We start from the raw sequence: 20,538 nt of genomic DNA on the forward strand, positions 1-20,538 counted from the left end.
CTGCTCTATGCTGAGTGCGCGGCGCGGCGGCCAATGAGGGCGGTCGCCTGTAGAGTGGCGTCGGTGAAGGCCAATGGCGAGGGGCTAGAGGCGGGCCCCGGTGGCGGGCTGAGGGCGGCTGCGCGGGGCGGATGGCCGGGGCGGCGGGGCCGAGCGCGGCGCCCGGGTGAGGGCCGGGCCCGGGGCGGCGGGGCGGCGGGGCGGCCTGTGCCGGGGAGGCCGGGTCCGGGGTGAGGGAGTGCGGAGGCCTGCGGGGTGCTGTGGGGTTATGGGGTGCCCAGGCCTGTGGGGCGAGGGGCTGTGGGGTTACAGGGTGCCCAGGCCTGTGGGGTCATGGGTGTTGGGGTACCTGGGGCTGTGGGGTGCCCGGGGCTGTGGGGCGAGGTTCTGTGGGGTTATGGGGTGCCCACGTCTGTGTGTCGTAGGCTTTGGGGTAGGTGATACTGTGAGGTGCCCAGGTCTGTGGGACCATTGGTTCTGGGGTAGGTGAGGGTCTGTGGGCTGCCCGGGCATGTGGGCTGAGGGTCTGCGGGGTGCCCAGGGCTGTGGGATGATGGGCTGCACGGTTACAGGGTGCCCAGGCGTGTGGTATGGGGTGCCCGGATCTGTAGGGTCACAGGTTTGGGGGTGGGGGATGCTGTGGGGTGCCCAGGCCGGTGGGGTTGCAGGTTGGGGTTGGGTGATGCTGTGGGGTGCCCAGGCCTGTGAATTCGCAGGTTTTGGGGTGGGTGATGCTGTGGGGTGCCCAGGTGAGCTGCATCACTGCTGGTCCAGGGGCTGCAGCCTTTAGGACTTGGACGGATGGGGTGCGTAGGGTTTGGGGTTGCCCAGGGCTGTGGGGTGGAGGGTTGTCAAGTCCCTGAAGGCACAGAGCAATGGGGTGAAGCATGGGGGGTGGGGGGGGCACAGCATCTTGTAGGACACAGGCAAGCTTGGAAGGGCCGGTGGCAAGTGCGGGGTCATAGTCCATAGCCCAGGGACGCCTTTTCTTCCTTCCCACCCCAGTATCTGGTGACTGGCCGGGGGCTGCTGGTTCCCCCGGTAGCTGTGGTGTTACTGGATGGCAAAGAGTCCCCTCCACCCCCGAGTCGTCTGTCGGGGCTGAGGCAATCGGGGTGCCAGCAGTACCACAGTGGTTATATCATCGTTAGCTGCTTCTTGTTATCCCCAGGGGAACCAGGAAATAATTACAACGCAGGGTTATTTCTGTATCAGTTAGCGATGAGCGCGTGTCAGTCAGAATCCCTTCGAGGTCGCAGAAAGACCCAGGCCTGGTTGGTGTTTTATGTCTAAATCTCAGCCTGGCTGAATCTGCCCTCCCTGGTGTCGTAGCTCAGAGATGTGAACTGAGGATTTATCCACCGGTTCTGGGACTGAATTTGCAGGGAGCAGTGGGGTGTTTTTCCCAGATTTATTGGGTAAAGAAGTATTTTAAAGAAATCAGAGTAGAAAGATATTATTCTCTGGCCACAGTTTCACTTCCTTGGTGTTGGATACTAGGATTTTGCTGCCTCTTCCTCCACCCATTATTAATTAAACCAAATTAAACAGCCTTGTTGTCTGATATAAGCAAAGCTGACTTACTGTGCTGGTCCACGTGAGGAAACCATCAGGATGTATATGATTAACATCAGGAAATCAAAATGGGGGCGGCCAGGAGCCATTCAGACCTCCTGTGTATGAGAAAACAGCACTGACTTCTCATGATCCGCATGGATTACCTTTTTTGTGCATCGCTTACAGGTGGTGGTTAAACTTCAAGAAACCAACCAGGGAAAATGTAGTGTTCTTGCTAAAAGCTTATGCTTGGTTTTGTTTTTGGATGCAGAGAAACCGACGCGTCCTCTGCCCCGAAGGAGTTCTGGTCTCTGTAAAAGAAAAACCTCCGCTGAGCCTTGGGGCAACTGATTGGGTGAGGATGGGGGGCAAAGGGGTTTGGGGAAGGGAGGGGAAGTGCCTGGCTGGGGTGGAGTGTGGACGACAGCCTCCTCGGCCAGGAGCTGGCTACTTAAGCTCCTATTCCACAAAACATTTAGAGTCATTGCGGGGCTGCAAGCTGGCTCACTCTTTGATCATCATCCCCACTTGCTTTCAGGTGTTAAAGCATCCTCAAGCTCCACTTTTGATGTGAAAATGACCAAGTTAGGGTTTCTCCGGCTCTCCTACGAGAAGCAAGACACGCTGCTCAAGCTCCTCATCTTGTCAATGGCAGCTGTGCTGTGTAAGTCTATGTCCTGCCGCGCCGGCCTTGCTGGTGCCCTCAAAGGCGGACTCTGGGATGGAGCCACCTCGGTTCCTTTTCTTTCCTCTTCTGTAGGTTGTGAAGCTCTCACCTTTGTTAAGTGAAAGCTTTTATTCGTTCCTTGTCTGTTCCTTTGAAAAAACATGTGTTTGTCTCTCTTCTCAACAACTGCTTTGAGACAGAAACAATTTTAAGTAGTTAAAGTAGGTGATAAACCTAATAAAACTCTGACTCAGTGAGTGCTGTAGATTCACTCTTCCCTTTTTCTCTGGTTGCAGCTTTCTCCACAAGGCTTTTCTCCGTCTTAAGATTCGAAAGCGTCATCCATGAATTTGACCCGTAAGTGTCTTCCTCCTGTTTTTTGAGGGGGAGCTGCTGGTTTTTTCTCTTCTGGAGCATGCAGAAGTTGGGATGGGTTTTGCTGGGCTCAAGTTAACCCCCATTGAGGATGAGGGATTTGGAGGGCGGCTTTCAGCACAGCTAGTTTTTCCTCTTCTAGACCCCAAATTCACGTCTCACTTCCCAGGACTTGTCGTGCAGCCTGGATCTAAGCTGGGCTCATCACCCAATACCACTTTTATGCTGGGACCTGGTTATTCTCTGAGCAGGGCACAACAGGAGAGAGGGCTCCTGGTACAACTTGCATGTGCCTTCCAGGGTTGTTGCTGGTTAAATCGGGCACAAGGGAGAACATTACCTTTGCAAACCCGCTTTTAACCCCCTTTGAGGAGGGATGAACCTTTGCAGCTGAGGTTTGTGGTAGCCTAGGGAAAACGGACTAGTTCCCTCCGCATGGAAAAAGTGCTGTCGGCCCTCATGGTGCTCTCTTACCCCTAGATGTAGGAGGAGGGTATCCCAACGGGCCTGCAATTTGGTACTTAACAGCCTGTCAAAAGCTGCCTTGTTGTCTGACAGCTTGTTAAGTACCATGGTCGGTGCCCGAGGAGCGATGAGCAGTCGATATATCTACACCAGGATGCGGGGATGCTCAGTGCTTGTCGCTGTTGCAGGTATTTTAACTACCGCACAACCCGCTTTCTGGCGGAGGAGGGCTTCTACAAATTCCACAACTGGTTTGACGACCGAGCGTGGTACCCCTTGGGCAGGATTATCGGTGGGACCATTTATCCAGGTAAGCCATCAGGCTTTTGCTGAGCTGAAACGCACCTCATGCGAGGGAAAATCAGGAGAGGGGTGGGTCGTGCACCCAGAGCAGAGCCGTGAGTGCCAGCTGGGAGAGGAGGGGAGCTCAGGGGATGCCTTTTGTCGAGGCATCCTGGGCAGCGGCTCCTTCCTGGTGAGATGAACTTGCTGTTAATGGCAAGCTAATGACCCCTGGTGCTGCGAGCAGAGCGAGAGCACCCTGATAACGGTGTCATTTCTGTCCCGCAGGCCTGATGATCACCTCGGCGGCGATTTACCACGTGCTGCACTTCTTCCACATCACCATCGACATCCGAAATGTCTGTGTGTTCCTGGCTCCCCTCTTCTCCTCTTTCACCACCATAGTGACTTATCACCTCACCAAAGAGCTCAAGGTAAGGGGACGATCCCTGGAGGCCTTTGCTTTATGGGGGTTTATGGGCTGCCTTTTGGAAAGGCAGCTGTGCTGGAGCTTTGGAGGTGACCACCGAAGTCAAAACCCTGAACTGGTCAGTCAAAACCCAGAACTTCGGGAAATGGAAGATCTGTTTCAAGATTTCCTTTCAATACTCTTTTTTTTTATTCCTTTGAGGCATATCCGTGTGTAGTGGCACAGTAATGAAAACCCTAAAAACCAATGCCTTTTCCCACCCTTTTGCTGTGTTTCCCTGCCAGGACGCAGGGGCCGGGCTCCTTGCTGCCGCCATGATTGCAGTTGTGCCTGGGTACATCTCTCGCTCTGTTGCCGGCTCCTACGATAACGAAGGTGAGTTTGCGACGCTCGGAGCAGGGAAACCTTTAACAACTTCAGGTGCCGGAAAACAATGGTAAAACTGCTACAGGGCACGATAGAACTGTCCTTGCACAGCAAGCCCTGTCAGGTCCGTGGCATTTACTAGCCCAACTGCTCAGGTGGTTGTTTGTGCCTCCGCGGTTCAGAAGAGGGGACGTTTCCCGACTCCGGAAGCGAGCACGCCCCGTTCCCTGAGTACCCATGTTTGCAAGTCAAAAAGGGTAAAAAACGTTTTGCCACCTCCGCAAACGCTGCTTGGGATCAGAGCCGCTGCGCAGCTGCCCCGCGGCTTTACCTCCGTTCCAGCGGTGACTTTGGGGCTGGCAAAGGCAGCAATCTCGTCGTCAGTGCCTAGGTCAGAAGAGGATCCAGGTTCCTCTTCTGTAGCTGGGCTGTTGGGGGCCGTGTAAGGAGTCGCTGTGTCCAGAAAGGCTAGCTGGTGTGGCTAGGAGAAGCCAGGTGAGCCGTTATCTGCAGTGAGACCAAACGTCACAGTGTTTTGATCTAGAAATCAGATATGAAACTCTTTTTCCGGGCCAGGCTCTTTGTGTGAGGTGCTGTTCCATCTTCTGATGGGCCAGCAAAAGCATTTATGTATAAATATATATATTTTTAATGCACTTGAGCACTCTGGTTTGCCCCAGAGATTATATTGACGTTTCAGGGCTCTGACGTGAGCTCGCTTGACCTTTCTGTGTCCTTCCATGCAGGTATCGCCATATTCTGCATGCTGTTAACTTACTACATGTGGATCAAAGCCGTCAAAACTGGCTCCATCTATTGGGCAGCGATGTGTGCTCTTGCCTATTTCTACATGGTAAGTGTTCCTTCTCCCGGTGCCGAGGTGTTTCTGACTCCAGGGAGCGCCCTGGGTGTGGTGACCAAAAATACGTGGCGAGCTGTTCCTGCGTCCTTGTATTTGGGGAGCTGGATCCTCTGTGAAGGGCTTGGCATGGAATGGATGCTTCCTTCACTCGTTTCTGCTTATGGAAACTAGCAGGGTTTTGTGCAAGGATTTATTAATAGCGTTGAAAAACCTGGGCTCCCGCGGCGGCCAGGACTGCTGAGGATGCTCTCGGAGAGAGCAGCTCTCAGCTGGCGTTACCGCCAGGTGGAAATCCTGTGCGGGATCCCAGGAGAATCAAACCTGCCACCTTTGACTTGTGCAACCTGTTCAGTCCTGGAACTTGGGGGTGTTTTTGTTTGTTTTCTCTCTTGGCAGGTCTCCTCGTGGGGTGGCTACGTCTTTCTGATTAACCTCATCCCCTTGCATGTTCTTGTGCTGATGCTGACCGGCCGCTTCTCCCACAGGATCTACGTAGCCTATTGCACAGTCTACTGCTTGGGAACCATCCTCTCGATGCAGATCTCCTTTGTCGGCTTCCAGGTGGGGACCAGAATGATTTGCAGAATCGAGGATGGTCGTTTCGTGGCTTGTGGCAGAACTAGCAGCCAGTTGGCACCTGGTTTCTCCTCTTGCCTTCACTGTTGGTGTTATAAGCGGGCACTGGCTCCTCATCCTAGCTCCCGTTGCGCTGATTCTTCGCAGATGACTTTCAAAGCTCCTAACAACCTTCATGGCATTGGTAGCCTTTAGTGAAAATAGTTCTGGTTTCGGTGAAGGAAACGCCCCTGACAGCGCATGTCTTGGTGTAGCAGGAAGAATGCTGGCTTAGCTCACGTTTTCAAGAGAATCAGCTTAATTTTCCATGTGGATTCCTATCTGGGAATCGAAGCTGATGTAAGAAAGTGACTCATGCCAGCTGTGCCGACCACAGGGAGGGAACGGTTTCCTGTGACTTCGGCAGCGATTTTGCTGAGAAGTTATTTGTAAAAAAAAGCCGTTATCGGGTGCAATGCGACTCGTTCTCCCCCGTGTCTCCTCACGCTCTCCCCTGCTTGCAGCCTGTCCTCTCCTCGGAGCACATGGCTGCCCTCGGAGTCTTCGGCTTATGTCAGATCCACGCCTTCGTAGACTACCTTCGGAGCAAGCTGAACCCGCAGCAATTCGAAATCCTCTTCAGGAGCGTCATTTCCCTGGTCGGCTTCGTCCTCCTCACCATCGGCGCCGTGCTGATGCTGACAGGTAGCGCGAGACGGTGGCGACGTTGTGCGTTTCACCGCCGGCTTCGCCTCCTTTCATTTCTTCGAAGAGCACATCACTTCTCAGTCTGAAATTGCCAACGCTGCCGTTTCAGTCCTTGCGAGCTCCCCTTGAAGGGGGATGCTGGGACCTGCCCTAATTTTGTGCCTCAGCGGGAAAATATTTCAAAAGCCGCTGTAAGATCTGGGCGCAGGGAGAAACCTGCCGTGACTCAGCGCGCGCTGGGGACGCTGAGCTGACGCTTCAGAAACAATGTCGATCGGAAGTAGCAAAGAGATGCTAAAGATATAGGTCAGGGCGGGGGAAAGAAGTCTCTTTAGTGTAAAACGGTGCTTTATTTCCCTTCTAAAATGGTAGCTTTGAGTAATAGAGATGTTAAATGAGGTCCAGGATTGCTCATTCAGCCTCACACGTGCTTCTGGTATGAGAGGACGTATCGGTACGGCTGGTTACTCCCTGCTGGAACTGAACGTGATTGATTTTTTTCCCCCCTCCTCTTTTGTAGGGAAAATCTCCCCATGGACAGGGCGTTTCTACTCCCTGCTGGATCCTTCCTATGCAAAGAACAACATCCCCATCATCGCCTCCGTCTCCGAGCACCAGCCCACCACTTGGTCCTCCTACTACTTTGACCTGCAGCTTCTTGTTTTCATGTTCCCAGGTGAGCCCAGCGCAGGTGTCGTCAGATCCCGCTTTATTAAACCACCAGGCACGATGAGGGTTTTATTCCACCGGGCACGACCGCAGCCTCCCCTCCTCACGGCGCTGGGTCTGCCACGGAGCGCTACATGCCTCAGCCGGCTGTTTTTTACATCGGGTGACGGATCGCTGAGGTGAACCTGACCCGTTTCTCTTTCCTCTTCGCAGTCGGACTGTATTACTGCTTCAGCAACCTCTCAGACGCCCGCATCTTTATCATCATGTACGGTGTGACCAGCATGTACTTCTCTGCTGTGATGGTGAGGGCTGCTGCCTGCTGGGCGCAAGCGGGATGACGAAATGGCCTTAACGAAGCTGGTGTAATTTATTTTTCTGAACTTGATGGTTCTTCCGCCTCGAACCAGTTGAAGTGTTTGTGAAGCTTTTCTCCTTTCCTTAAAACTGGTTTATTTGCCCCTCTGTGCAGTGAGGGAACATGGCGTTGCCAAACTTGCTGGTTTTGGTGTTCCTTGCTTCCTTACGGCCACCACTGTCCGCCCTTGGGTCTCTGATCCTGCTCTCCCATAGCTGACTTGCAAATGCAACCAAATTCTCCAGGTGTCCGAGCAGGGACCAACGACAAATGCTGCTTATGAGCCTGTTTCCACCCTTGCCGTAACCTCCTGAACCCTAAATGCGGGTTGGTTTCTGATGTGGAGGCTGCATCTAAGATTGCCCAAGGGTGTCAAATTGAGGTCACTTCTGCATGTTGCCAGATTTTGAGGTCTTCAGAGAACCTCCCTCAGGGGCGTCTGAGATGGTGGCAGCTCCCAGTCTGCCCCCACTAAAAATAAATCAGCTCTGGGTTTATCTCAAAGCCGATGTTTCTGCTGAATTTGAGGTGCTGAATTAGGGATGGCATTTAATTTCTCCTCTAGGATTTCTGCCCCAATTTCTTCTCCAGCAGGGCACTGACTCTTCTGCTGTTGCTCATAGGTGCGTCTTATGCTGGTGCTGGCCCCGGTGATGTGCATCCTGTCTGGCATCGGGGTTTCGCAGGTGTTGTCCACCTACATGAAGAACCTGGATATCAGCCGACCGGACAAGAAGAGCAAAAAGCAGCAAGACTCCACCTACCCCATCAAAAACGAAGTGAGTGTTGGACCAGCTCAGGAAGGGGGGAGCGAAGACACCTGGTCCTGGTGAGAAGCGTGGGAGGCCGATGGCCTCTTCCCTCCGGCGTTGAGCCCAGTTTGTTCCCCCAGGTTGCCAGCGGCATGATCCTGGTCATGGCTTTCTTCCTGATCACCTACACCTTCCACTCCACCTGGGTGACCAGCGAGGCGTACTCCTCCCCCTCCATCGTGCTGTCAGCCCGGGGTGGGGACGGCAGCAGGATCATCTTCGATGACTTCAGAGAAGCTTATTACTGGCTGCGTCACAACACGCCGGAGGTAAACGGGGGTAATTCAGACAGCGGGGACCCAACGTTGTCTGCCGAGGTGCTGACGGCACATCTGGTGTTCGGGTGCAGGACGCAAAGGTAATGTCCTGGTGGGACTACGGGTACCAGATAACAGCCATGGCCAACCGGACCATCCTGGTGGACAACAACACCTGGAACAACACGCACATCTCTCGTGTCGGTCAGGTAGGTCCTTCCCTTGCCTGCCACCTTGCCCTGGCTTTCTGGGGGCACCACGGGGCATGACTGATGCTGCATCCGCTCCAGGCGATGGCATCGACGGAGGAGAAAGCCTACGAGATCATGAGGGAGCTGGACGTCAGCTACGTGCTGGTAATCTTCGGAGGCCTCACCGGATATTCGTCTGATGGTAAGGTCTTGCTCTGAGCTGGGTCAAACCCATCCACTGATGCCGCAGGCTTCTCCAAAACAGCTCTTCGAGGAGCAAAGGCCCACCTTCAGCTGAGGCCGCAAAGGGGAAGCGGTACCAAAATGCTCCTCCCTGGAAGCTGCACGTGCCTCTTCGCTCAACCCCAACCCGAGCCCTCGCTCTTTGGCCCCCAAATCAACCTGACCCCTCGCTCCTTGCCCCCAACTCTTTGCTCTCCACCTTTCAGACATCAACAAGTTCCTCTGGATGGTGCGGATCGGGGGCAGCACGGACACAGGGCGCCACATCAAGGAGCACGACTACTACACCCCTACGGGGGAGTTCCGGGTCGACCGCGAGGGCTCCCCGGTGCTCCTCAACTGCCTTATGTACAAGATGTGCTACTACCGCTTCGGCCAGGTCTACACCGAGGCCAGTAAGTCCCCAAGACCGCCCAGTGTAGGGGGGTGACACCGCTTTTGGGGTGCCTCACCACATCCCTGATATTTTCGGGGCACAATGTGGCAGCACTTGCCTGTTCTTTGCCCTCTCCTAGAGCGACCGCCGGGCTACGACCGGGTGAGGAACGCCGAAATCGGCAACAAGGACTTTGAGCTGGACGTGCTGGAGGAGGCGTACACCACAGAGCACTGGCTGGTCCGAATATACAAGGTGTGGCCCCGGAACCAGCCCAAACCCCTCAGATTTGGGGAAAAAACATTGCATTTCACCAAACCCGAGGTTTTTTTTTGACCCATAGGTGAAAGATTTGGATAACCGTGGCTTGTCGAGAACGTAGAGGAGCTGCCGCCAGCCGTGCCATGCACCGCACTGACCCAGCCTTTGCCTGTGAAGCAGAAATATTTGGGGGGGGAGGAGGTTTTTTGGGGGGGGAACGATGGAGTTTTGGGTTTGTTTTGTACCGTTTGTACGCGCAGGCAGCAGCAGGCCCTCCCTGCCCATCCCTGCCCGCCAGGGAGTGATTTTTTTATATACACACGGAGCAGTTGCCAAATCAGAAATAACGGCTTTAACCCGGGGTTGATTAATGAGGAATTACAAATAATAATAATTAAAAAAAAGGTTATTTTAATGGGGTTTGTTTTTCTTTTTTCCCCCATAATTTTGCTGCCTTTCTCCTTGCCGGAGCCCGGGGAGGGATTTTGGGGGGCGTTTTGCCTTTTTTTTTTTTTTTTTTTTTTAAGGGATTTGGGGGGAGGAGGGGAGGGACCCAGGCGCGGTGGGGGGCGGGGCCCGGGCGTCGTGCGCGCGCAGGGCGGGGCGGGGCGCGGTGGCGCTGGCGGGAAAGGGCGGCGTGGCGGGACGCTGCGGGGCCGGGAGCGGGTATGGCGGTGCCCTTCGTGGAGGACTGGGACCTGGTGCAGACGCTGGGCGAGGGCGCCTACGGGGAGTGAGTGCGCCGGGGCCGGGGCCGGGGAGGTGGGGTCGGGGTTGCGCGGCTCCTGCGCGGCTTTTGCACGCCCACGGCCGACCCCACCCGCTGCTCACCCGCCCCAAAGCCCGCTGCCGGCCCAGCGTCACCCCCCGGGTTGCCCCGCTGCTTGCCCCTTGTGTCCCCGCTGCTTGCCCTTTTATGTCCCTTGTGTGCCCCCGCTTGCCCTTTCTGTTCCCCTTGTCTCCCCATTGCTTGCCTGCTGCTTGCCCCTCTTGTCCCCCCTGCTTGCCCCTTCTGCGCCTGCTGCTTGCCCCCTGCTTGCCCCTTGTATGTCCCTTCTGTCCCTGCTGCTTGCCCCTTCTGTGCCCCTTGGCTCCCCATTGCTTGCCCACTGCTTCCCCCTCGCATACCCTTTATATGCCTGCTGCTTGCCCCTCGCGTCCCTGCCACTTGCCCCTCATGTCTCTGCCGCCTGCCCCCTGCTTGCCCCTTCTGTGCCACTTGTGTTCCCACTGCTTGCCTCTTGTCTCCCCTTTGCTTGCCCACTGCTTGCCCCTTGCATGCCCCTCGTGTCCCCTTATATGCCCACTGCTTGCCCCTGTGTCCCCGCCGCTTGCCCCTTCTGTGCCGTTTGTGTCCCCCCTGCTTGCCTGCTGTTTGCCCCTTCTGTGCGCACTGCTTGCCCCTGCTTGCCCCTTATATGTCCCTTGTGTCCCCACTGCTTGCCCCTTGTGTGCCGACTACTTGCCCCTTCTTTCCCTGTTGCTTGCCTGCTGCTTGCCCCTTGCATGCCCCTCGCGTCCCCGCTGCTTGCCCCTGGCATCCCCGCTGTTTGCCCCTGGCATCCCTGCTGTTTGCCCCTCGCATCCCTGCTGCTTGCCCGCTGCTTGCCCCTTGCTTGCCCCTTGTGTCCCCCCTGCTTGCCGGCCCCTTATAGTCCCACTGCTTGCTCCCTGCTTGGCTGTTGTGTGCCCCTCAGACGCCCGCTGCGTGCCTCTTATGTGCCCGCTATATGGCTGCTCCTTGCCCACTGCTTTGTCCACTGCTTGCCCATTGCATGCCCCTTGTGTACCCTCTGCACGACCCTTGCACGCCCCTTGCACGCCACCAGCACTGCCTGTCCGTCCCCTGCCCGCTGCCTGGCTCCCGCGGCAGTGTTTGGCTCCTGCCCCACGCCCCGCTGACCCCCCGCCGGCCCCAGGGTGCAGCTGGCCGTCAACCGCCGCACCGAGGAAGCTGTGGCTGTGAAAATCGTGGACATGAAGCGAGCTGCCGACTGCCCGGAGAACATCAAGAAGGAAATCTGCATCAACAAGATGCTCAACCATGAAAACGTCGTCAAATTCTACGGGCACCGGCGGGAAGGTGCCACGCAATACCTGTTCCTGGAGTACTGCAGCGGCGGCGAGCTCTTCGACCGCATCGGTGCGCCTGCGTAGAAATACCTTTCATTCTCTGTAAAACAACGCGTTAAAAAATTAATCCCTCAATGTTTAAGAATTGCTTTTCCCCCTTCTTATTCCCCTCGTGCAGAGCCAGATATCGGGATGCCGGAGCCGGAGGCGCAGCGTTTCTTCCAGCAGCTGATCGCCGGCGTGGTGAGTGCGGCGGCGGTGGCGATGCTGGCGGCGGTCCCCGCGTGGCGCTGACCCTTCCCTCCATCCCCAGGTCTACCTGCACAGCATCGGCATCACCCACCGCGACCTGAAGCCCGAAAACCTGCTGCTGGACGAGCGAGGTGGGGAGGAGCGGCGCATCCCTTTGCGTCCCCCGTTGCAATTTTGAATATTTAATGAACTTTCAGTTTGAAATTTGAATTTTTAAATCTGGGCTCAGATAACCTGAAAATCTCCGATTTTGGCTTGGCCACCGTCTTCAAGCACAACGGCCGGGAGCGGTTGCTCAACAAGATGTGCGGCACCCTGCCCTACGTGGCCCCCGAGCTGCTGCGGCGCCCCGAGTTCCGGGCCGAGCCCGTCGACGTCTGGGCTTGCGGCGTGGTGCTGACCGCCATGCTGGCCGGAGGTGGGCCGCCGGCACCCTATAGAGGGACCTATGGAGTCCATAAGGGATGCCTTAGATGCTGGAGGGATGGGCGCAAAACGTGGCGTGGAGAGGGGCAAAGGGCTTTTGGGCATGTGGGGGGTGGAGAAGGGGTGCACCTTGGAAGGCCTGTACGAAATGTATAGGGGGTCTGTATGAAATGTATAGGGGGTGTACATACTGAACGCATGGGGGAGGCGCTTGGAGCGCACGGAGGGACGTAGGAGGTGGGGAGGGGTCCCGAAGGTGTGTTGGGGGGATGTAAGGGATGCGTGTGAGATGCAGAAGGGGGATGTATGGAATGCATAGGGGGAGGGACGTGCGAAATGCAGAGGGAGAACACATGAGATGCATAAGGGAGGCACGAAATGCATGGAGGGGGATGTACGATGTGCATAGGGGTGTGTGAAATGCATAAGGGGGTGTGCGGAAGGTATAGGGGCATACAGCGCAGGAGGGGAACGCACGAGATGTGTAAGGGGAGGTATATGGGATGCACAGGGGAGGTATGGCAAGCATGGGGGAATGCATGGGATGCAGCACCTGGTTCAGAGCAGAGATGCCTGGCACAGAAAATCGCCGCGGTGCCATAGTCGGTGCTGCAGCACCTTTGCACGTTGCAGGGTGTCTGCACGTTGCAATACTTTTGCACGCCGCAGGGCATTTGCATGTTGCAGGGCTTTGCACACAGCAGGACTTCACACGTTGCAGGGCTTTGCGTGCCACTGGCCTTTTGCACATTGCAACGCCTCTGCACGCTGCACATCTTTGCACGTCGCCCCTTTTAAAACCACACAGGACTGGCCTTTATTACCCACCCCTGCCTTGCAAAAACTCCCCGTGCAAATCATGCTGCCTCCTTGGCTGCATTTCCCCTTTCCTTTTTCCCTCTGCACCGGTGCAATAACGCGGCAGGTTTTCTCCTCCGGCAGAGCTGCCCTGGGACCAGCCCAGCGATAGCTGCCAGGAATACAGCGATTGGAAGGAGAGGAAAACCTACCTCCCGCCTTGGAAGAAGATCGATTCAGCGCCCTTAGGTAAGCAAACGGCACCCGGTGGCACCTGGCACCGAGCTGGCAATCACCATTTCCCCCCTTTTCGTCTCTCCCAGCTTTGCTGCACAAGATCCTGACGGAGAGCCCAACGGCGAGGATCACCATCCCCGACATCAAGAAGGACCGGTGGTACAGCAAACCCCTCAAAAAGGGTAAGGGGCTGCCACGGAATGCGCTCGTCCCCCCCAAATTTGGGGGGGTTATTGGGTGTCTTGTCCCTTTGCAGGCATCAAGCGGGCTCGCGTCTCCTCAGGGGGAGTCACCGACTCCCCCGGCGGCTTCTCCAAGCATGTCCGCTCTGATATGGACTTCTCACCGGTGAAGGGCGGGCTCAGGTGAGCCTCCGGTGCCCTTTGCATCCCTCCCCGCGCGCGGCAAGTTGCCTCCGTGCTCTTTGCGCTGCTGGGGTTCGCTGCTCCGGGGGAAGCGGGAGCCTTCCCGCACAATTGCATGGTGCGGAGCTTTGCACATTGCAAGGCTTTGCACACTGTGGGACGCTGCTGGGCTTTGCACGTTGCAGGGCTTTGCACACTGTGGGATGCTGCAGGGCTTTGCACGTTGCCAGGCTTTGCATGCTGTGGGACGCTGCAGGGCTTTGCACATTGCAGGGCTTTGCACGCTGTGGGACGCTGCAGGGCTTTGCACATTGCATGGCTTTGCACGCTGTGGGACGCTGCAGGGCTTTGCACATTGCAGGGCTTTGCACGCTGTGGGACGCTGCAGGGCTTTGCACATTGCAGGGCTTTGCACACTGTGGGACGCTGCAGGGCTTTGCACATTGCAAGGCTTTGCACACTGTGGGACACCTCAGGGCTTTGCACATTGCATGGCTTTGCACTCTGTGGGACACCTCAGGGCTTTGCATGCTGTGGGACACTGCAGGGCTTTGCACATTGCATGGCTTTGCACGCTGTGGGACGTTGCAGGGCTTTGCACGTTGCAGGGCTTTGCACACTGTGGGACGCTGCAGGGCTTTGCACGTTGCATGGCTTTGCACGCTGTGGGACGTTGCAGGGCTTTGCACGTTGCATGGCTTTGCACGCTGTGGGACGTTGCAGGGCTTTGCACATTGCATGGCTTTGCACACTGTGGGACACCTCAGGGCTTTGCACGCTGTGGGATGCTCCAGGGCTTTGCACATTGCAGAGCTTTCCCTGTATTTTCACCAGGAGGTGGTTTGGTGGAAGCCACGCACAAGCCTGCGTTTACCCTGCTGGTGTACGCAGGATCAGACAAAATCCTGCAAAATCCCAAAGCGGTGCAATTCCCAGGCTCGAGTATCTCCACGTTCCCCATCCTTGCAATCTCTCCTTTGCACTAGCGTCGCTAACGGCCCCGTCTCCCCTTGCATTGCAGCGAGGAGAAGGCGAGCTACTCCACGTCGCAGCCGGAGCCCGGCACTGGTGGGGCGCTCTGGGAGAGCGGCACGGCCAGCATCGACAAGCTCGTGCAGGGCATCAGCTTCTCCCAGCCCGCCTGCCCCGAGCACATGCTGGTCAACAGCCAGCTCCTTGGCACCCCAGGCTCCTCCCAGGTGCTGCGCGGCAGGCTTTTGGGGTGCAGCTCTGCAGGTTTTACTGCATCGGGGGGCAGCTTTGCAGTATTTTGGGTGCAACTTTGCAGTATGTGTAACCTTCGGGAGCAACTTTGCGATATTGGGGGTGTGGCTTTGCAATATTTATCATCTCACAATGCAAGTTTGCAGCATTTGGGGTGCGGCTTTGCGGTTTTTTTAGCATCAAGACACAACTTCGCGGTGTTCAGGGCGCAGCTTTGCAGCCTTTGTAATACCAGGACACAACTGTGCAACATCGGGCACGCGGCTTTGCAACGTTTATCATCTTGGGGCACAACTTTGCAACATTTGGGGTGCTGCTTTGCACCGTTTACTGTGTCAGGGTGCAACTCCGCAGTACTTGGGATGCGGCTTTGCATCCAATTTATACCATCGGGGTCCAACTTTGAAGTATTTATTGTGTTTGGGGTGCAACTTTGCATGATATATATAAGGTTAAGAAGCAGCTTTGCAATATTTATAATGCTAGAGAACAACTTTGCAATACTGGGGATGCTGCTTTGCAGTATTTATAATATTTGGGGTGCAACTTTGCAACCTGGGAGATGCAACTCGCAGCGTTCACCATCAGGGGGTGCAGCTTTGCAATATTTATCCTCTTTAAGGCCAGGATTTTGCAGAGCCGGGCGATTTTGCAGAGCTGGGGCCACAGCTTTGCGGGGTTTGTAACCTTTGCGACCGGTGTTTTGCGGCCGGCAGAGCCCGTGGCAGCGGCTGGTGAAGCGGATGACACGTTTCTTCACCAAACTGGATGCTGACGGCTCTTACCGCGCCCTGAAAGAGGCGTGTGAGAAGATGGGGTACGGCTGGAAGAAGAGCTGCACGAACCAGGTAGGGATTGGGGTGCGGAATCGTGGCGTGGGACCCCTCCAAGATGTTGCATCTGCAAATAATTCGGGGGATCCCCCCGCCTTTGCCGTCGTTTCGCAGGTCACCGTCTCGACCACGGACAGGAGGAACAACAAGCTCATCTTCAAGGTGAATCTGGTGGAGATGGAGAGCAAGATTTTGGTGGATTTTCGCCTCTCCAAGGTGAGCGGGGGGTCAGGGTGGGTGCACGATGGGTGCAAGGTGATGCAGGGTCTTGCAAGACCATGCAAGGTGGGTGCAAAGCGATGCACAGCAGATGTGGAGCAGTACCTGGTGAGTGCAAAGCTGTGCGAGGTGGATGCAAGCTGATGCAGGACCATGCAAGGGTGGGTGTCAGGTGCAAGACCATGCAAGGTGATGCACAGCAGGTGCAAAGCAGTACATGGTGGGCACAAGGTGATGCAGGGTCTTGCAAGGCCGCACAAGGTGGGTGTCAGGCGGGTGCAAGACCGTGCAAGGCGGGTGCAGGTTGATGCAAAGTGGGGGCAAGGTGGGGGTAAGGTGGTGCAAGGTGATGCACAGCAGGTGCAGAGCAGTGCAAGGGGGGTGCAAGGCAATGCAAGGTGGGTGCAGGTCGATGCCAAACCCCGCCTCTCCCCACACAGGGTGACGGCCTGGAGTTCAAGAGGCATTTCCTGAAAATCAAGGGCAAGCTCAGTGACATCATCAGCACCCAGAAAGTCTGGCTGCCCACCACCTGAGCCCCCTGCATCCCGCCTGCCTCCTCTCCTTCCTCCTCCTCCTCCTTCCTCCTCCTCCTCCTCCTCCTGGCGGGGCTCCCATGGCAGCACCCCAATGCCCTGAAGGCGACCGACCGCGCGCTCCGAATTTTAAAGGTTCAGTAAAGCCCTGGAGGGGGGGAAGGGGGGCGAAGCCCCGCCGCTCGCTGCAAGGGCAAGGTTGCAATCGGTCCTGTTTTGCCATGGCAGGTGCTGGGCATGGCAGGCGGGTGCACCCGGGGGGCCGGGGTGCTGCAAACGGGGGGCCCTGGGGTGCTCCACAACCCCGCAATTAAATAAAGGTATTAAAAAGTAGCAATTAGGGATCAATCCCCTGCCCCCCCCGGGCTTATTTTCACCCTAAAAAGGGGCCGCAGCACCATTTTGCCTCATTACCCCAATTAACCCCGTTCAGTCCAGAGCAATTTTGACCCAAACCCCGAGATTTGCCACCAAAAACCCTCCCCAGGGATGGGGGGGCACTGCTCTGCATCGGTGTGATAAAACCCGTCTTATTCTGTATTTTGGGGGTGTGTGTGTTTTGGGTGCAATAAAGCATTTTTGGTTTAAATTTGGGGGGGGATCTCAATGAGCGCGGGGCTTGTTCACTCTGAAACCTACCGATGTTTGCTCTGAAACCTGGTGTCGTTCACTCTGAAACCTACTGACGGCACAGCATTTGTTCAGTCCGCGTAAATCCCACTCCGGGATCTCTGCTGAGCTGTGCAGCCCTAAACCATCCCCACCCTCCAAGATTTAAGGGCTGACACCCCCCCGCTGCCCCGCTGCCCTCATTTTCCAACCTCTCTAATTGCTTTTCGGAAGGGCTAATGAGTGGAGAGCTGCCAGGGGTTGTTAGCGCTGGAGCGAGAGAGGAGAGCTGGGGATTAACCCCTTCCCACCCCCCAAAAAAAAAGAACATCCCCCCCAAAACCCCCACCCCAGGGTGCAGACCCCGAGACGCCTCCATGCTATCTCCCCAAAGCTGCCTCAGCTGTTAATTATTGGGGTAGAAAACGCTCTTTTTACTTGTTTCCCCCCCTTTTTTGTTTGAAATTGTTTTAATATCCCTTTCCTTGGCTTTTTTCTTTTTTTTTTGGTGGGAACTCCTCCTTGGGCGAAACAATTAGTGGCGATTTTTTAATTGCATATTTATATTGCAGCTGGGGAGCGAGACCCCGGCAGCGGGCGAGGGGGAAGCAGGAAGACGCCGTCTCCGACCTTGTTTGCTTTTCAGCCGGGATTAAGCGCTTTTAATTGTCCCGGAGATCACAGATTGTGGCCGGGGGGGATAATTAGGCTGAATACAGGGTTTTCTGGTTCATTCCCCCCAGGAATTTATATTTTTAAGGGCAAAAAAATATAAAAGCTTTGGGGATGCCTTGGGAATTAAGGTTTTCTGGGGGCGGGGAGGGTGCGAGGCTGGACACAATTCGTTGCATGAGTGGGTCTCTGCAGGCTGCGAAGGAAAGGCCTCCCCGTTAGCCACAAATTCTTTTTTCACCTATTGCCTGCTGTAAATAAATTATTTTAGGGGGGTCATGGGACGCGTTTCCCCCCACTCCCTGGGATGCTTTGGCAGAAGCGGCGCTCCGCTCGTGCTCCACCTTGCTCTCGCACGTTAACCAGGCTCGATTATCCCACGGGGATTATTTTCATCCCTAATTTTTAGGGGTTGGGGAGGGGGATTTTTGCTCCAGAGGGGGGATTCATTTCCATTTTGGGGGTTTGAGGGGGAAATTCTAGGGGGATAAAAGGTTTATTTTAATATCTATCCGGGTAAGGAGGGGACTACGCGGAGCCGGGTCCCTGAAAGCGCCCATTGTGCAGCACTGCTGGGGACAAGGCGCTCTCAGAGAGGCACCGGAGCGTGCAAAATGCCTTAAACCAACATTATCGCTGGCGCAGGCGGCCAGGATGGGTCGGGGGCAGCTTCTCCCCCCCCCACCTCATCGCAAATTCATGGTGCTCCAGAGGGCGCAGGTTATTTCGGCGGCCCTCAGCCCCCTCCTTGCTGCGCCCTGGGCTGTGGATGTGGGGATGGGGGATGCGGGGTGGAGGATTTGGGGTGCAGAGGGGGGATGGAGGATTTGGGGTGTAGATGTGGGGTGCAGGATAAAGGATTTCGGGTGCAGATGGGGGACGTAGGATTTAGGTTGTAGATGTAGGGTGTGGGGTGGGGGATTTAGGGTGAGGACAGAGGGGGTGGGATCCAGGATGCAGAGGGGAGATGGAGGATTTAGGATGTAGATGCAGGATGGAGGATTCAGGGTGCAGAGGTGGGACGTAGGATTTAGGGTGCAGATGCAGGACACAGGAGAGAGGCTGCAGAAGCAGGATTTAGGCCGTAGATGCATTTAGGATGCAGGATTCAGGATGCAGGTACAGGATTTAGAGGAAAAAACAGGATTTAGGAAGCATATATAGGATTTAGGAAAAAAAATAGAGGATTTAGGGTGCAGACACAGGATGTGGGATGGAGGATTTAGGCTGCAGGCCCAGCGTCCCAGATGGAGGATACAGGACGTGGAAGCAGAACACAGGATAGGGGATGCAGACGTGGAATTTTAGGGTGCAGAAGTGGGATAGAGGGTTTAGGAGACGGGATTGGGGTTTCACATGGGGCATGGAGGATTTAGGACGTGGGATGGAGGATTTAGGATGCAGATGCTGGTTTCCAGGCACAGGACGTGCGACGCGGATACGGGACGTGGGAGAGGGGCTGCAGGAGCAGGGCTTTGGGTGCAGATGTTGGCTGCAGGACACGGGGCGCGGGATGAAAGGGTAGATGCAGGATTTAGGGTGCTGATGCAGAACGTGGGCTGCAGAAGCCGAATTTAGGATGCAGAGGTGGGATACAGGACAGGTGACGTGAGACACGGGATTTGAGACGCAGACGAAGGGTGCCAGGTGCAGGGCGTGGGGTGCAGAAGCAAGATTTGGGGTGCAGAAGAAGGATTTAGGGTACAGGCACATGGGATGTAGGACGTGGGGTGAGAAGTGCAGGACGTGGGATGCAGAAGCAGAATTTAGGGTGCAGATACGGGCTGCAGGTGCAGGACAAGGGACGGTCCAGCCCCAGAGCATCACAGCGCGGGCCCGGCCGTGCGCAGGGGTCTTGCGGCACCCCCAGAGGTGGGGAGCGCGTGCGACGAGGCAGGAAATGCAACTTTCCAGGAAAAAATTATGGCTTTCGAATCCCATACGAGGGATTTCGCCACTCGACCCCCCCCCATCTGGGAGGCAGAGCCCGGCTGCGTGGCCGCATCTGCCCGCCAGATGTGGCGGGGTGGCGATTCGGGGAGGGGAACGGAGCCCCCGCCCATGGGGAAGCCTCCCCGCTTCATCCCGGTTTGGGAACACTGCTCTCCCATGTCCCACCTGCTCCGGAGAAACACCCAGCTGGGGCTGGGAAGGAAGGACTGGATGGGGCCAATCTGGCCTTGAAAATTATTTTAATTGCAATTAAGCTTTTGTCCTGTGGTTTGGCGGGGGATGATGAGGATGAGGTGCAGCCAGGGTGCATCTATAGGGTTCACAGCCCAGTATGGCCCAGCAAAGACCCCAGCCTGAGCTTACAGAGGGTCCCTGGTGGGGTCGGGGTCCCCGATGAGACCAGTCGGACTGTCAGGATTTGTTACTGCCTTCGGGGTCCCGTGCAGCTGCAGGATGCAGGAGGTGGGATGGAGATGCGGGCTGCAGCTGCAGGGTTTGGGGTGCAGCAGGAGGACGTGGGATGGCGCAAGATGGTGTGGGATGGGGACGCAGGATGCGGGTGGAGATGGAGGATGTGGGATGAAGGGTGCAGATGCAGGACACGGGGTGCGGGATGTGGGATGCAGATGCAGGGTGTGGGGTGCAAGAACTGAGATGCAGGATGCAAAAGCAGGATGCAGCTGCAGGAGGCAGGCTGCAGCTCCAGGATGCAAGAAGTGCGGTGCACGTCGCAGGGTGTGGGATGAAGGATGTGGGGTGCAGGGCTCAGGGTGCCGATCCAGGATTTGGGATGCAGGATGCAAGCTGCAGATGTGGGCCACGGGGTGCAGATCTGGGGTGCAGGTGCATGGGATCCAGCTGCAGGCTGCAGATGTTGGATGCAAAAGCAGGATGCAGATCCAGGATG

At 56.2% G+C, this 20,538-nt stretch overlaps 2 protein-coding genes across 6 annotated transcripts; both read left to right on the forward strand.

Moving 5' to 3' along the window:
• The first annotated feature begins 40 nt into the window (after positions 1-40).
• On the forward strand, positions 41-9,849 carry STT3A (STT3 oligosaccharyltransferase complex catalytic subunit A). 3 transcript variants are annotated; one of them, XM_075116533.1, is made up of 19 exons: positions 41-166; positions 1,829-1,912; positions 2,096-2,221; positions 2,521-2,581; positions 3,253-3,374; positions 3,635-3,780; positions 4,061-4,151; positions 4,889-4,995; positions 5,401-5,565; positions 6,084-6,264; positions 6,788-6,943; positions 7,150-7,241; positions 7,918-8,073; positions 8,187-8,375; positions 8,456-8,572; positions 8,654-8,756; positions 9,004-9,192; positions 9,313-9,428; positions 9,517-9,849. In XM_075116533.1, the coding sequence occupies exons 3-19, from the start codon at positions 2,134-2,136 to the stop codon at positions 9,553-9,555; spliced, it is 2,118 nt and encodes a 705-aa protein (XP_074972634.1). In that variant the 5' UTR covers positions 41-166; positions 1,829-1,912; positions 2,096-2,133; the 3' UTR covers positions 9,556-9,849. The 3 variants fall into 3 exon arrangements, with proteins under 3 accessions (XP_074972634.1, XP_074972635.1, XP_074972636.1); XM_075116534.1 differs by having other exon boundaries at positions 149-230; XM_075116535.1 differs by lacking the exon at positions 41-166 and adding an exon at positions 721-806.
• Positions 9,850-10,027: 178 nt separating this feature from the next.
• Positions 10,028-16,986, forward strand: CHEK1 (checkpoint kinase 1). Of its 3 annotated transcripts, none has more exons than XM_075116538.1 (12): positions 10,028-10,167; positions 11,354-11,577; positions 11,686-11,750; positions 11,821-11,890; positions 11,989-12,177; positions 13,128-13,232; positions 13,307-13,402; positions 13,504-13,585; positions 14,607-14,784; positions 15,526-15,657; positions 15,757-15,858; positions 16,302-16,986. In XM_075116538.1, exons 1-12 carry the CDS (start codon positions 10,103-10,105, stop codon positions 16,395-16,397), a joined length of 1,404 nt encoding a protein of 467 aa, XP_074972639.1. In that variant the 5' UTR covers positions 10,028-10,102; the 3' UTR covers positions 16,398-16,986. The 3 variants fall into 3 exon arrangements, with proteins under 3 accessions (XP_074972639.1, XP_074972637.1, XP_074972638.1); XM_075116537.1 differs by having other exon boundaries at positions 10,029-10,167; positions 13,477-13,585; XM_075116536.1 differs by lacking the exon at positions 11,354-11,577 and having other exon boundaries at positions 13,477-13,585.
• The last annotated feature ends 3,552 nt before the right edge of the window (positions 16,987-20,538 follow it).

The sequence above is a fragment of the Phalacrocorax aristotelis genome, chromosome 22, assembly GCF_949628215.1.
Source record: "Phalacrocorax aristotelis chromosome 22, bGulAri2.1, whole genome shotgun sequence".
Taxonomy (NCBI): domain Eukaryota; kingdom Metazoa; phylum Chordata; class Aves; order Suliformes; family Phalacrocoracidae; genus Phalacrocorax; species Phalacrocorax aristotelis.

Coding starts and splice junctions, on each gene's coding strand:
- STT3A (XM_075116533.1), top strand. CDS start 2,134: ATGACCAAGTTAGGGTTTCTCCGGCTCTCCTACGAGAAGCAAGACACG. Junction 2,582..3,252: donor GTCATCCATGAATTTGACCC/GTAAGTGTCTTC, acceptor TCGCTGTTGCAG/GTATTTTAACTACCGCACAA. Junction 8,757..9,003: donor CACCGGATATTCGTCTGATG/GTAAGGTCTTGC, acceptor TCCACCTTTCAG/ACATCAACAAGTTCCTCTGG.
- CHEK1 (XM_075116537.1), top strand. CDS start 10,103: ATGGCGGTGCCCTTCGTGGAGGACTGGGACCTGGTGCAGACGCTGGGC. Junction 11,578..11,685: donor CGAGCTCTTCGACCGCATCG/GTGCGCCTGCGT, acceptor CCCCTCGTGCAG/AGCCAGATATCGGGATGCCG. Junction 15,859..16,301: donor TGGATTTTCGCCTCTCCAAG/GTGAGCGGGGGG, acceptor CTCCCCACACAG/GGTGACGGCCTGGAGTTCAA.